General features: G+C 39.6%; 1 protein-coding gene and 1 long non-coding RNA gene across 9 annotated transcripts in view; one reads left to right on the top strand and one right to left on the bottom strand.

Annotated features, from left to right (window-relative positions):
* The window catches only part of LOC133641699 (uncharacterized), a 526,583-nt gene that overhangs the window by 199,084 nt on the left and 311,989 nt on the right, over positions 1 to 15,510 (top strand). The gene's annotated exons all lie outside the window — the stretch shown is intronic.
* The window catches only part of reln (reelin), a 391,417-nt gene that overhangs the window by 141,431 nt on the left and 234,476 nt on the right, over positions 1 to 15,510 (bottom strand). For all 8 annotated transcript variants that reach the window (XM_062035613.1, XM_062035610.1, XM_062035612.1 and 5 more), the window contains 4 exons: positions 8,588 to 8,620; positions 6,035 to 6,113; positions 5,863 to 5,959; positions 3,164 to 3,215 (listed from right to left, as the gene is read on the bottom strand). In XM_062035613.1, the coding sequence (XP_061891597.1) occupies positions 3,164 to 3,215; positions 5,863 to 5,959; positions 6,035 to 6,113; positions 8,588 to 8,620 (261 nt within the window). The remainder of the gene's footprint in view (positions 1 to 3,163; positions 3,216 to 5,862; positions 5,960 to 6,034; positions 6,114 to 8,587; positions 8,621 to 15,510) is intronic.

Raw genomic sequence — 15,510 nt, 5'->3', positions numbered from 1 at the left:
ACAATGTATGTGTTGGTAGACATAGATAGGCTGTCCACATAACCAGGACCGATTCAAGAGGGTTACCTTTGTACCACAAAATAATGAAAACAAATGCCTCTTTACTTTTTACTCGAGCCTGTGTTAATGTAAAATCATTCTTTAAAACATTGATGTGACCACCTGTGTGTCTTAGAAGTCTGGTGTTTGTCAGTGTGTTTTGAGATATGATGGGGTCAAGGGTCACTAATGGAGGAAGCAAGGGCCTGTGTCTTCAACTATTGACTACCCCTGATGGTGTGCAGCATCCATGTCTTTATGCAATGCACTTCTCCATCCCCATCTGAGTACATCCGAGTGTATGACTTCACTCAAAATGCTGTATTTATGACTGATCATACAAAACCCAAAACCAGTGAAGTTGGCACGTTGTGTAAATGGTAAATAAAAACAGAATAAAATGATTTTCAAATCCTTTTCAACCTATATTCAATTGAATAGACTGCAAAGACAAGATACTTAAGGTTTGAACTGGAAAACGTTATTTTTTGCAAATATTAGCTCATTTGGAATTTGATGCCTGCAACATGTTTCAAAAAAGCTGGCACATGAGGCAAAAAGACTGAGAAAGTTGAGGAATGCTCATCGAACACTTATTTGGAACATCCCACAGGTGAACAGGCCTTACTGCCCCACCCGATCCCTAAGATCAGCCGATCAGCTGCTACTGACGGTCCCGGACACAAGGCTGAAGCTTAGAGGTGACAGAGCTTTCGCCGCTGCTGCTCCCAAGCTCTGGAACGACCTACCTCTTAGTGTTAGACAAGCCTCCTCTCTTCCTGTTTTTAAATCTCTCTTAAAAACATACTTTTATTCCATGGCTTTTAACACTGAGTGATATCCATCCTGCAATGGCATCCCATAATACACATGCTGTCAACCTGTTTTTATCTTTTTATATTTTATTTATTTATTTTTTATCGTGTTCTGTTTGTGTTGTGTTGTGTTTGCTCGGTTCTCGTATTATTTTTAACCTGCCCATTGTACAGCACTTTGGCTACCCATGTGGTAAATTTTAAATGTGCTTTATAAATATAGTTGATTTGATTTGATTGGGAACAGGTGGGTGCCATGATTGGGTATAAAAGCAGCTTCCATGAAATGCTCAGTCATTCACAAACAAGGATGGGGCGAGGGTCACCACTTTGTCAACAAATGCGTGAACAAATTGTCGAACAGTTTAAGAACAACATTTCTCAAGCAGCTATTGCAAGGAATTTAGGGATTTCACCATCTACGCTCCGTAATATCATCAAAGGGTTCAGAGAATCTGGAGAAATCACTGCACGTAAGCGATGATATTACGGACCTTCGATCCACTGCATCAAAAACCGACATCAGTGTGTAAAGGATATCACCACAATGGCTCAGGAACACTCCAGAAAACCACTGTCAGTAACTACAGATCGTCTCTACCTCTGTAAGTGCAAGTTAAAACTCTACTATGCTAAGCAAAAGCCATTTCTCAACAACACCCAGAAACGCCACCGGCTTTGCTGGGCCCGAGCTCATCTAAGATAGACTAATGCAAGGTGGAAAAGTCTTCTGTGGTCTGACGAGTCAACATTTCAAATTGTTTTTGGAAACTGTGGACGTCGTATCCTCCGGATTGTTATAGGCGCAAAGTGTAAAAGCCAGCATGTGTGATGGTATGGGGGTGTATTAGTGCCCAAGACATGGGTAACTTACACATCTGTGAAGGCACCATTAATGCTGAAAGGTACATACAGCTTTTGGAACAACATATGTTGCCATCCAAGCAACGTTATCGTGGACGCCCCTGCTTATTTCAGCAAGACAATGCCAAGCCACGTGTTACATCAACGTGGCTTCACAGTAAAAGAGTGCGGGTACTAGACTGGCCTGCCTGTAGTCCAGACCTGTCTCCCATTGAAAATGTGTGGCGCATTATGAAGCCTAAAATAGCACAAGGGAGACCCTCAGACTGTTGAACAACTTAAGCTGTACATCAAGCAAGAATGGGGAAGAATTCCACCTGAAAAGCTTCAAAAATGTGTCTCCTCAGTTCCCAAACCTTTACTGAGTGTTGTTAAAAGGAAAGGCCATGTAACACAGTGGTAAAAATGCCCCTGTGACAACTTTTTTGCAATGTGTTGCTGCCATGAAATTCTAAGTTAATGATTATTTGCAAAAAAAAATAAAGTTTCGCAGTTCGAACATTAAGTATCTTGTCTTTGCAGTCTATTCAATTGAATATAAGTTGAAAAGGATTTGCAAATCATTGTATTCTGTTTTTATTTACCATTTACACAACGTGTTTTGGGTTTTGTAAGTGAGTAAGAGAATAAGAGAGAAATAAAGTTCAAAAACATGAACACAAGGTACCGTATTTTTCGGACTATAAGTCGCAGTTTCTTTTATAGTTTGGCCAGGGGTGCGACTTATACTCAGGAGCGACTTATGTGTGAAATTATTAACACATTAGCGTAAAATATCCAATAATATTATTGATGTCATTCACGTAAGAGACTAGACGTATAAGATTTCATGGGATTTAGCGATTAGGAGTGACAGATTGTTTGGTAAACGTATAGCATGTTCTATATGTTATAGTTATTTGAATGACTCTTACCATGATATGTTACGTTAACTTACCAGTTGGTTATTTATGCCTCATATAACGTACACTTATTCAGCCTGTTGTTCACTATTCTTTAGACATTTTAAATTGCCTTTCAAATGTCTATTCTTGGTGTTGGCTTTTATCAAATATATTTCCCCCAAAAATGCGACTTATACTCCAGTGCGACTTATATATATATTTTTTTCCTTCTTTATTATGCATTTTCGGCAGGTGCGACTTATACTCCGAAAAATACGGTACATGGATTTCTATTTCCCATGAGAACCTCATGCATATGGTCATGAAATATACAGCGTGTCTTAAAACTCTGCCACGGTCCTTAAGGTGCCTTGTGTAAAAGATTAATGGGACACGAATGACAGCATGAGGCAAACAACTCCAAAAAAAAGCGAAAGATGTACCTGGAGCTACGTTAGCACGTGCTAGTTCGTTATTGCGCAGACTTGATGAGACTGATGCATGCAGACTTTGATGTTTGGACAAAGGTAAAAGGACTGGCATACTGCATGCAATACTCACCCAGGGCGAACTGGAGGACAGACGCTGTGCTGGTGTTCAGAGGGACAGTGGTCTGCAGGACACAAAAGACGTATGTGTATATATATATGTACACTACCGTTCAAAAGTTTGGGGGTCACCCAAACAATTTTTTGTTTGAGCCTTCATTTCTAAGAACAAGAATAGACTGTCGAGTTTCAGATGAAAGTTCTCTTTTTCTGGCCATTTTGAGCGTTTAATTGACCCCACAAATGTGATGCTCCACAAACTCAATCTGCTCAAAGGAAGGTCAGTTTTGTAGCTTCTGTAACGAGCTAAAGTGTTTTCAGATGTGTGAACATGATTGCACAAGGGTTTTCTAATCATCAATTAGCCTTCTGAGCCAATGAGCAAACACATTGTACCATTAGAACACTGGAGTGATAGTTGCTGGAAATGGGCCTCTATACACCTATGTAGATATTGCACCAAAAAGCAGACATTTGCAGCTAGAATAGTCATTTACCACATTAGCAATGTATAGAGTGTATTTCTTTCAAGTTAAGACTAGTTTAAAGTTATCTTCATTGAAAAGTACAGTGCTTTTCCTTCAAAAATAAGGACATTTACATGTGACCCCAAACTTTTGAACGGTAGTGTATAATCCAGAGGTGTCCAAACTACAAACCGTGGGCGTCTTCAGTTTGGCCCGCGAGACGTCGCAAATTAAATAAGAAGTCTGGCAAGCGATATGTCTCCAGTTTAATTCTAATTACCTCAAAGTCTAAACTAGGGCTGCAACAACTAATCGATTAAATCGATTACCAAAATAGTTGGCGATTAATTTAGTCATCGATTCGTTGGAACTATGCTATGCGCATGCGCGGAGGCTTTTTTTATTTTTATTTTTTTGTTGTTGTTTTTTTTTGTTTTATAAACCTTTATTTATAAACTGCAACATTTACAAACAGCTGAGAAACAATAATCAAAATAAGTACAAAAACAGTACAAAACAGCGCCAGGGCGGCGGTGAGGCTACGTCTCATGAGGTGGCGTAAGCTAGGCAATGATGTGTCATGTGCAGCTCACGTGACGACGGCGTCTCCTTTGTTGGAAACATTCGAAAAATGGCGCAGGAAAACACTACCGATAGTTTAGCGGAGAAACATCTTGAGGTTATTGCTTCAATGGAGAAAAGTGTACGACCTAAGTCGTCAAAAGTGTGGGAACACTTCACTTTAAAGACTTCAAAGGAGAGCGTTTCCTGCAAAATGGCACGGAAGTACAACATTGCTTCAGAAGCACCTGAAGAATAAACATGTTGCAGCCATGGATGAAGGGAAGAACTCACAGTACGTAACTTTTTAAGTCCATAGTGGCAACAAGCATTCATGAGTTCAGCTTTTTTGTGAGTAACGTTAAAGTTATGCCTTTGTTGCAACGCGGGGCTGATAATGTGTCTCCGGCACATTTGACTCCGTTTTGAGAGAGAAAACGCACGCTTACCAATTTGGAAATAAACGTAACGGACAGAAATATCTCAGGTTGGTTTCATAATGGATCAATGTGGCCGGGCCGATAAAGCTATATAAATATATTTAGATTTGAGTGACGCTTTAGTATAACTAAACGTTATGAAGGTGCTGGAATATTTCATGCTATTATTCAGAGGCAGCCTAAAATGAATCTTTTATTATTCACAACAGAAACGTGTACAATATCTGATTCAGTTCTGATGAGTTACATTTCTGTGTTATTATTGGTGTATGCTGCACCCCCAATGTCCACAACATGGTGCCAGTATGCTGGGTTTTTTCAATAAAATACTGGAGTTCTTTTAGAGGGCTTTGAAGGCTACAACTAGACGCATCTTCCAAGTGTTTATCATTTTTAAAATCCTTAAAAAAAGAGACATTTGTGTTTTTGTCTCTCATGATTGTGAACGATAGGCAAAATAAAATAAAAAAAAGTACAGTTTCCCTCTAATAATAATAATTAGCTTTATTGTCCCCGAGGAGAAATTTGTCTTGAACATCAAAACAAAGCGTTTTACATACATACATAAATACATACAGTACATACACTACCGTTCAAAAGTTTGGGGTCACATTGAAATGTCCTTATTTTCTATGAAGATAACTTTAAACTAGTCTTAACTTGAAAGAAATACACTCTATACATTGCTAATGTGGTAAATGACTATTCTAGCTGCAAATGTCTGCTTTTTGGTGCAATATCTACATAGGTGTATAGAGGCCCATTTCCAGCAACTATCACTCCAGTGTTCTAATGGTACAATGTGTTTGCTCATTGGCTCAGAAGGCTAATTGATGATTAGAAAACCCTTGTGCAATCATGTTCACACATCTGAAAACACTTTAGATCGTTACAGAAGCTACAAAACTGACCTTCCTTTGAGCAGATTGAGTTTCTGGAGCATCACATTTGTGGGGTCAATTAAACGCTCAAAATGGCCAGAAAAAGAGAACTTTCATCTGAAACTCGACAGTCTATTCTTGTTCTTAGAAATGAAGGCTATTCCACTAAATTGTTTGGGTGACCCCAAACTTTTGAACAGTAGTGTACATACAGTTCATCCGACAATACAGTGACGACAGTGAACAGTGCGCAGGTATATCAGTTGGTAATGCGATCACACATTACACTCCCCCCCATATTGCAGTTCCCCTCCAAGGAAAAGGGCATGAGGATGTACATATGTGGTCACAAACAGTACTTACCAGCTCTCGCTCTCCAACGGGCTCACAGAATGTGATCGCTCTGCCGTGCATCAGAACCCCACACTGCTCCCCCGTCTCACAGTTAGTGCACTCCGACCTGCGAGGGAGTTGCAGTATTATCAAGACGTGTACCATGATCATAGTGTAGGCTTGCAAGAGCCCTTGTTAATACCAAATGGTCGGGTCCAGCTCCCCTTCCTGGTTAGAATCGAAGTCATCACGTAGCACAGCATGGTCGGCATGGACGTCCACTGCAAACACACACAACATTAGTTCATCGTTCATCACCGTCGGTAATCCCAGGAAGTTTTACAGGTATTAAAAATGAGACAGCTCATGAGACAGATTTTTCTATACATGCATTTATTTGCGGAGGTTCACCACATATAGATTTGGCGCTACCTGCGTGGTAGCAGTATGCAACCTAACTAGGGATGTCCGATAATGGCTTTTTGCCGATATCCGATATTCTCCAACTCTTTAATTACCGATACCGATATCAACCGATACCGATATCAACCGATATATACAGTCGTGGAATTAACACATTATTATGTCTAATTTGGACAACCAGGTATGGTGAAGATAAGGTACTTTTTAAAAAAAATTATAAAATAAAATAAGATAAATAAATTAAAAACATTTTCTTGAATAAAAAAGAAAGTAAAACAATATAAAAACAGTTACATAGAAACTAGTAATTAATGAAAATGAGTCAAATTAACTGTTAAAGGTTAGTATTATTAGTGGAGCAGCAGCACGCACAATCATGTGTGCTTACGGACTGTATCCCTTGCAGACTGTATTATGATAAATGATAAATGGGTTATACTTGTATAGCGCTTTTCTACCTTCAAGGTACTCAAAGCGCTTTGACACTATTTCCACATTTACCCATTCACACACACATTCACACACATATATAATGTAGGAACCAGAATATTAATAACAGAAAGAAACAACCCTTTTGTGTGAATGAGGAGGGAGGTTTTTTGGGTTGGTGCATTAATTGTAAGTGTAACTTGTGTTTTTTATGTTGATTTAATTAAAAAAAACCCAAAAAAAACCAAAAAAAACAAAACGATACCGATAATAAAAAAAACGATACCGATAATTTCCGATATTACATTTTAACACATTTATCGGCCGATAATTTGAAACTGGTGTGGGTGGCTCTATATATACTAGCCCACTGCAGACACATGCAGAAATCAACAAGGAATCAAAAAGTATTAAATCTGTGACAAAAATAATATCCGCTCTGTCTAAACGATACCGTTTGATCAGCTGCTTGTCATAAAAAAAAAAAAAAAACTGTTCCGTTCCCTGAATGTTGGCGCACGTCTCTCTCGCCTCAGTGCCATCCCCTACTGGCAACTCCTAACCACTTAAGACACCTCTGAAGGTCTCTTAAATATCGTGGAGAGTAGGAGTGATTCTTAGACTTAAGAACGTTGATAAAAAGCTTTTATTCTTAAGTTTGAGAGTAGGACTAAATTTCGCAAATTCTCAGGACTTAAGTGTAAAATGGCACTCTAAGAAGCTTGATAAGTACGGCCCCTGGTCTGCCAGAGAATAAGAAGACGGAGCAGGAGGGATCAGTCAGTTTAGCAATTTGGTCGCTATACTTATTAGTAAGTAGTAAGACACCTAAATGTATTCAGACTCAGATTTTTCAATATAGTGCAGGGGTCCCCAAATTGAGGCCCGCGAGCCGGATATCGGTCCACCAGCGTCCAAAATCCGGCACGCGGCAAGTCCCAAGTTAAAAAAAAAACAAAAAAAACATTTAATTTTTTTAAGTAGTATTTTATAAAATCTGTCCTTTCTAATCCATTTTCTACCACTTGTTACTCTCGGTGTCTCCTAGCCGCGCAGGCAAATCATATTGTCTAAAAATGCATTTTCCCATCGATAACGTGACATCATCGGCAAAGTGCGCGCTCTTTCAGTCAATTCGTGCGCAAAGAATATATAAGATAGATCAGGGGTAGGGAACCTATGGCTCTAGAGCCAGATGTGGCTCTTTTGATGACTGCATCTGGCTCTCAGATAAATCTTAGCTGACATTGCTTAACACGATAAGTAATGAATAATTCCGCTGGTAATCACAGTGTTAAAAATAACGTTCAAAATATAAAACATTCTCATGCATTTTAATCCATCCATCCGTTTTCTACCGCATCTGTTCAAGAAGTCGCATTAATGGTAAGAAGTATTTTATTTATTATTGGTTAACTTCAGAATAACAATGTTATTAAAAAGAATAAGAGACTTATTATACTCTAAAAATGTTGGTCTTACTTAAAAATGCACGCATTTAGTTGTATTCAGTGTTAAAAAATATGATATGGCTCTCACGGAAATACATTTTAAAATATTTGGCTTTCATGGCTCTCTCAGCCAAAAAGGTTCCCGACCCCTGAGATAGACGTTTCTCCGCTGAACTATCCGTACTGTTTTCCTACGCCATTTTTCGAATGTTTCCAGGCCATGGAGAGGTCGTAGTCACGTGAGCTGCACATGACACGTCATTGGCTGGCTTACTGCCACCTCATGAGACGTAGCCGCAGCGCATGCGCATAGCATAGATCCAACAAATCGATGACTAAAATTAATCGCCAGCTATTTTTATAATCGATTTTAATCGATTAGTTGTTGCAGTCCTAAATATATGCACATGCGTCTTGTCCAATTATGCACATTTCCAGTGGGAAATACTTACAAAGACTTGGCCTCAGTGGGGACTCTGTTGGAGCTGAAAAACAAATCAATAAAGAGTTAATATTAAATGTCAAACAGACCTTAATTAAACATGTAGTTAATAGTGTTTCTACCTTAATATGGTTAATACAAACTGATTTAAAGATGAGTTGCATGTATGAGGTCTAACTTTGAAAAGAGGCACAAAGTAGAACTTCATGAAAATAGCCAAGTCGGATTGATTGATTGAGACTTTTATTAGTAGGTTGCACAGTGAAGTACATATTCTGTACAATTGACCACTAAATGGTAACACCCGAATAAGTTTTTCAACTTGTTTAAGTCGGGGTCCACTTAAATTGATTCATGATACAGATATATACTATCATCATAATACAGTCATCTCACAAGATAATCACATTGAATTATTTACATTATTTACAATCAGGGGTGTGGAGGGGGTGGGGGGTGGGGGGATAGGATATGGACAGCAAGTAGTGGAGAGAGGGAGAGAGGGAGAGAGAGAGAGAGAGATCAGAAGGCATAAGAAAAAGTATCTGCATTTGATTGTTTACATTTGATTATTAGCAATCCGGGGAGGGTGTTAGTTTAGGGTTGTAGCTGCCTGGAGGTGAACTTTTATTGCGGTTTTGAAGGAGGATAGAGATGCCCTTTCTTTTATTCCTGTTGGGACCTTTGGTAGTTCGGAATCTGGGTTTAACGTGGTTAGTGGAGCTCCCCCTGGTGTTGTGTTGCGGAGCCAAGCAGATCTGGCCCGCAAACACCTGGAAATGTTAAGTCAGCCCTTTGAGACACTTGTGATTTAGGGCTATATAAATAAACATTGATTGATTGAAGTGTCAATAAAGTACTTTTCATATTTTCTCACTAAATGTAATGTATTTTTTTCATTTTGACAGAAAAAAATATATGTACTGCTTGAAATTGCATACCTTTTAAAGTTTAATAGTATACATTATTGCAACAAATATTACAGTATATTATCATACATTCCAAACATGTTTTTGTCCAAATAAAAATGAATAAAAGTACTTAACTTTACAGCAAACTACCCATCAAATTAATCAAAATTACAATACATTTTACGTGTTCTTTACAGCATATTACTGTAAATTGAAATAAACTACTACTGTTTTTTGCGTTAAAATTCTGTTGACTGAGCTGCCAGTTTTTGTTTTTAACGGTGTATTACTGTAAATGGAAAGACGGTACATTTGTTTTTACAGTAGAAAAACTGGCAGCGAAGTTGCCAGAATAAAAAAATAACTTGTACTGTTTTCCCAGTAATAATATAATGTTGTAAAAACCAATGTAAATTCAACACAAAAATTCTGGCAACTAAAATGCCAGCTTTTTCCGTAACCCCCCCACCCCCAAAAAAAACAAACAGTGGTACTGTTTTTCCATTTACCGTGAAATGTTGTAAAAAGAAAAACACTATACCGTATTTCCTTGAATTGGCGCCGGGAATATAGTATTCGCCTGCCTAGAATTACAGCCGGGTCAAACTCATTTCGCAAAATAATTAGCGCATGCTTGGCACTTCCGCCGGGTCAAAAATGAGTCATTAAATGACTCCCGCCTCCTGGTGGTAGAGGGCGCTAGTGATCCTTCTTGCGACTACCAGTACTGCAGAAGACCGGTGCTGCAGAAGAAGACAACAAGCAGCAAGCGTAAGCAGCGATCGTTTGCTTGCACTTTTACCATGAAGGATTACATATCTAAAATAAAACAGTTTTCTAAACTGGACTTTCAATCGAAGCAGGAGGTAATTATTAAAGGAAGATCTCCAGAGACTTTTAAAACTGAAGAAAGATAAGGAAGACTGCCTTTGATCAGAAGCAGCTGCACATGGACATCATTTATAAGTAAAGGTAAGACCATAATAAAGTTTTTTTTATTAAATGTGCTTTTCATGATAAGGTAAGCGCCCGAGTGAGAAGAGGTTTTAAAATAATTAGCGCACGCTTGCCCATCCCGCATGCTTTTGGTAAGCGCAGGAGTGAGAAGAGGTTTTAAATTCATTAGCGCCCCGGCGGCTATTCAAGGAAATACGGTATTTTACATAAAAATTTTGTAAATGTGAATTTTTTACTGTAAAATGGACAAGCTTCTTAAAACAATTTATGTAATTAATTCCTACATTATTCACTGTTACAAGCGGCCCTCTGATGGCAGCCATAACTGCCATGTGGCCCTCAATGAAAACCACTTTGACATCCCTGCTGTAACTGCAATGTCTACACCAAGATGAATATGCTGTATTTACTGCATGATGTATGTATTTCACATATTGTCACACCCACTCCTTGAGTAGTGTTTCCAGTGCAGACACACAAACATGCTCTGTGTGTACAAGTCGTCACTCAACATTTCTGCGGGCTCTGTTTGAAACTATTTGAGGGCAGAACAAACTTTGTCCGTGTCCTGGCCCGCCGCAGCTGTGGTCTCCTGGCTGCAGATGTTAATTCCTTTCAGCCACAAAGTGCCGGGCGGCCATGATTAACGGTTCACTGCCAATTAACCGCCATTCTCCCCAGAGGCTCTGCGTGCTGTAACACTATAATCCACAGGCGAGGCCAAGCTAACACACTGAACCATCACTCTCCTCGGGGATGCATTCTGCAGGTCTAGGACTTAATGAATCAAACATGACTATTTAAAAAATACAGTCTGACAGCCTGAAATGTCTTTAAGTTACACTTGGTTTATGTCTGTGACCTTCAATGCTGAAGTGGTTGTAAGTAATGAGTCTAAAAAAGGTACAGCGTTCAGAATTTTGGATAGACATTTGGTTAGAGCAGGCCTGGGCAATTATTTTGACTCAGGGGGCCAAATTTAGAGAAAAAAATGTGTCTGGAGGTCGGTATATCTATGTGTATATATATATAAATGCATATATATATATATATATATATATATATATATATATATATATATATGTGTATATATATATATGTGTATATATGTGTATATATATATATATATATATATATATATATATATATATATATATATATATATATATATATATATATATATATATATATATATATATATATATATATATATATATATATATATACTACCGTTCAAAAGTTTGGGGTCACATTGAAATGTCCTTATTTTTGAAGGAAAAGCACTGTACTTTTCAATGAAGATAACTTTAAACTAGTCTTAACTTGAAAGAAATACACTCTATACATTGCTAATGTGGTAAATGACTATTCTAGCTGCAAATGTCTGCTTTTTGGTGCAATATCTACATAGGTGTATAGAGGCCCATTTCCAGCAACTATCACTCCAGTGTTCTAATGGTACAATGTGTTTGCTCATTGGCTCAGAAGGCTAATTGATGATTAGAAAACCCTCGTGCAATCATGTTCACACATCTGAAAACACTTTAGCTCGTTACAGAAGCTACAAAACTGACCTTCCTTTGAGCAGATTGAGTTTCTGGAGCATCACATTTGTGGGGTCAATTAAACGCTCAAAATGGCCAGAAAAAGAGAACTTTCATCTGAAACTCGACAGTCTATTCTTGTTCTTAGAAATGAAGGCTATTCCACTAAATTGTTTGGGTGACCCCAAACTTTTGAACGGTAGTGTATATATATATATATATATATATATATATATATATATATATATATATATATATATATATATATATATATATAAACATACAAACACTATATTGCCAAAAGTATTTGGCGACCTGCCTTTAATCACATATGAACTTGAAGTGGCATCCCATGGAATTGTCCAAAATGTTTTGTTATCCTGGAGCATTCAAAGTTCCTTTCACTGGAACTAAGGAAACCAAGCCCAACTCCTGAAAAACCAACCCCACACCATAATTCCTCCTCCACCAAATTTCACACTCGCCACAATGCAGTCCGAAATGTAGCGTTCTCCTGGCAACCTCCAAACCCAGACTGGTCCATCAGATTGCCAGATGGAAAAGTGTGACTCATCAGTCCAGAGAAGGCGTCTCCACTGCTCTAGAGTCCAGTGGCGACGTGCTTTACACCACTGTATCCCACGCTTTGCATTGGACTTGGTGATGTATGGCTTAGATGCAGCTGTTCGGCCATGGAAACCCATTCCATGAAGCTCTCTGCGTACTGTACGTGGGCTAATTGGAAGGTCACATGAAGTTTGGAGCTCTGTAGCAACTGACTGTGCAGAAAGTCTTTGCACTATGCGCTTCAGCATCCGCTGACCCCTCTCTGTCAGTTTACCTGGCCTACCACTTGGTGGCTGACTTGCTGTTGTTCCCAAACTCTTCACTTTTCTTATAATAAAGTTGACTTTGGAATATTTAGGCGCGAGGAAATGTCACGACTGGATTTGTTGCACAGGTGGCATCCTATGACAGTTCCACGCTGGAAATCACTGAGAGCGGCCCATTCTTTCACAAATGTTTGTAGAAACAGTCTCCATGCCTAAGTGCTTGATTTTATACATGTGGGGTCCCCACATCTGCGGTCCCCTCCAAGGTTTCTCATTGTCATCCCGTTGGGTTGAGTTTTTTTCCTGCCCTGATGTGGGATCTGAGCCGAGGATGTCTTTGTGGCTTGTGCAGCCCTTTGAGACGCTCGTGATTTAGGGCTATATAAGTAAACTATGATTGATTGATTGACAGTGGGTTCAAGGAACGCCAAAATTAGTAGGACAAAGCGGCGCTCGCTAAATAGTCTCTAATCAGTGAATCATGTTTAATATAAACAGTGGGATTTCTAACAATTAGGAAAGTTTGTGTCATGTTTGTCCTCCTACAGCGGGGGTCGGCAACCCGCGGCTCTAGAGCCGCATGCGGCTCTTTAGCGCCGCCCTAGTGGCTCTCTGGAGATTTTTCAAAAATGTATGAAGAATGGAAAAAGATGAGGGGGAAAAAATCTATTTTTTTGTTTAGTATGGTTTCTGTAGGAGGACAAACATGACACAAACCTCCCTAATTGTTATAAATCACACTGCTTATATTAAACATGCTTCACTGATTCGAGTATTTGGCGAGCGCCGTTTTGTCCTACTTATTTTGGCGGTCCTTGAACTCACCGTATAGTTTGTTTACATGTATAACTTTCCCCGACTTTCTAGGACGTGTTTTATGCCACTTTTTTTCTGTCTCATTTTGTCCACCACACTTTTAACGTTGTGCATGAATGCACAAAGGTGAGTTTTGTTGATGTTATTGACTTGTGTGGAGTGCTAATCAGACATATTTGGTCACTGCATGACTGCAAGCTAATCGATGCTAACATGCTATTTAGGCTAGCGATATGTACATATTGCATCATTATGCCTCATTTGTAGGTATATTTGAGGTCATTTAGTTTCCTTTAAGTCCTCTTAATTAAATGTACATCCCATGACACATGTAATATGGCTTTTAATTTTTTGCGGCTCCAGACAGATTTGTTTTTGTATTTTTGGTCCAATATGGCTCTTTCAACATTTTGGGTTGCCGACCCCTGTCCTACAGAAACCGTATTAAAAAACATATATACATATTTTTTCCCTCATCTTTTTCTATTTTCATACATCATCAGCATCGCAGTCTCGGAAGACCATTGCTTTCCTGTGCCTCGGAGTCAGGTCTTGTCGCAGCGTCTCCTGTGGCTGTGTAGGCCAATTCGTGAGAGACATTCCCGGCCGCAGATGTCACATATGCAGACCGGTCCCATAGATGTTGCCGGTGTCGCAGAGCCCTGTTTCTTTCTCTTTGCCCTCTTAGCCTCATGGTGTTGGGCCAGGGTGGTTTCTGACTTGAGCAGCCCGCTGCGGAGTGCCTGCTGCCACTGAAGGCGGTCCTGGGCTGCATCTTCCCAGCTGTCGGGGCTGATGTCAAAAGACTTGAGGTCTTGTTTGCAGACGTCCTTGTAACGCAGCTGGGGACGGCCAATCTGCCTCTTGCCAGTTGTGAGTTCAGCATAGAGGATGTCCTTTGGGATTCGCCCATCGTCCATCCGCCGGACATGGCCCAGCCAGCGGAGACGTCGCTGCCTCAGTAGGGAGCACATGCTGTGCTCTTTCCAGGACTGATTGGTTTGTGATCCTGTCCCTCCAGGTGATGCCCAGTAGACGCCTAAGGCAGCGAAGATGGAAGATGTTTAGCCGCCGCTCTTGGTGGGAGTACAGGGTCCAGGTTTCTCTACCGTACAATAGAGTGCTGGTGACACAGGCTCTGTACACCTGCACCTTAGTGTGGATAGTGAGCTTGCGGTTTTCCCATACTCTCGCTGTAAGCTTCCCAAAAGTTGAGGCAGCTTTTCCGATGCGGCCACTGAGTTAGGCATCATACATAGGCCGGAGCTAAAAGACGCAAAGTTAAATCATGAAATGCAACCTTACCCAGACAATTAAAGGCCTACTGAAATGAATTTTTTTTATTTAAACGGGGATAGCAGATCTATTCTATGTGTCATACTTGATCATTTCGCGATATTGCCATATTTTTGCTGAAAGGATTTAGTATAGAACAACGACGATAAAGATTGCAACTTTTGGTATCTGATAAAAAAAAGGCTTGCACCTACCGGAAGTAGCGTGACGTAGTCAGTTGAACATATACGCAAAGTTCCCTATTGTTTACAATGATGGCCGCATGAAGTGAGAGAGATTCGGACCGAGAAAGCGACAATTTCCCCATTAATTTGAGCGAGGATGAAAGATTTGTGGATGAGTAAAGTGCAAGTGAAGGACTAGTGGGGAGTTGAAGCTATTCAGATAGGGAAGATGCTGTGAGAGCCGGGGGTGACCTGATATTCAGCTGGGAATGACTACAACAGTAAATAAACACAAGACATATATACACTCTATTAGCCACAACACAACCAGGCTTATATTTAATATGCCACAAATTAATCCTGCATAAAAACACCTGCGTGTTTGTTATGCTAGCTCCTATGCTAGCTCCTA

The sequence above is a fragment of the Entelurus aequoreus genome, linkage group LG24 (genome assembly GCF_033978785.1).
Source record: "Entelurus aequoreus isolate RoL-2023_Sb linkage group LG24, RoL_Eaeq_v1.1, whole genome shotgun sequence".
Taxonomy (NCBI): domain Eukaryota; kingdom Metazoa; phylum Chordata; class Actinopteri; order Syngnathiformes; family Syngnathidae; genus Entelurus; species Entelurus aequoreus.
Note: the sequence above shows the minus strand (reverse complement) of the source record. Positions and strands in the feature narration are given on the sequence as shown.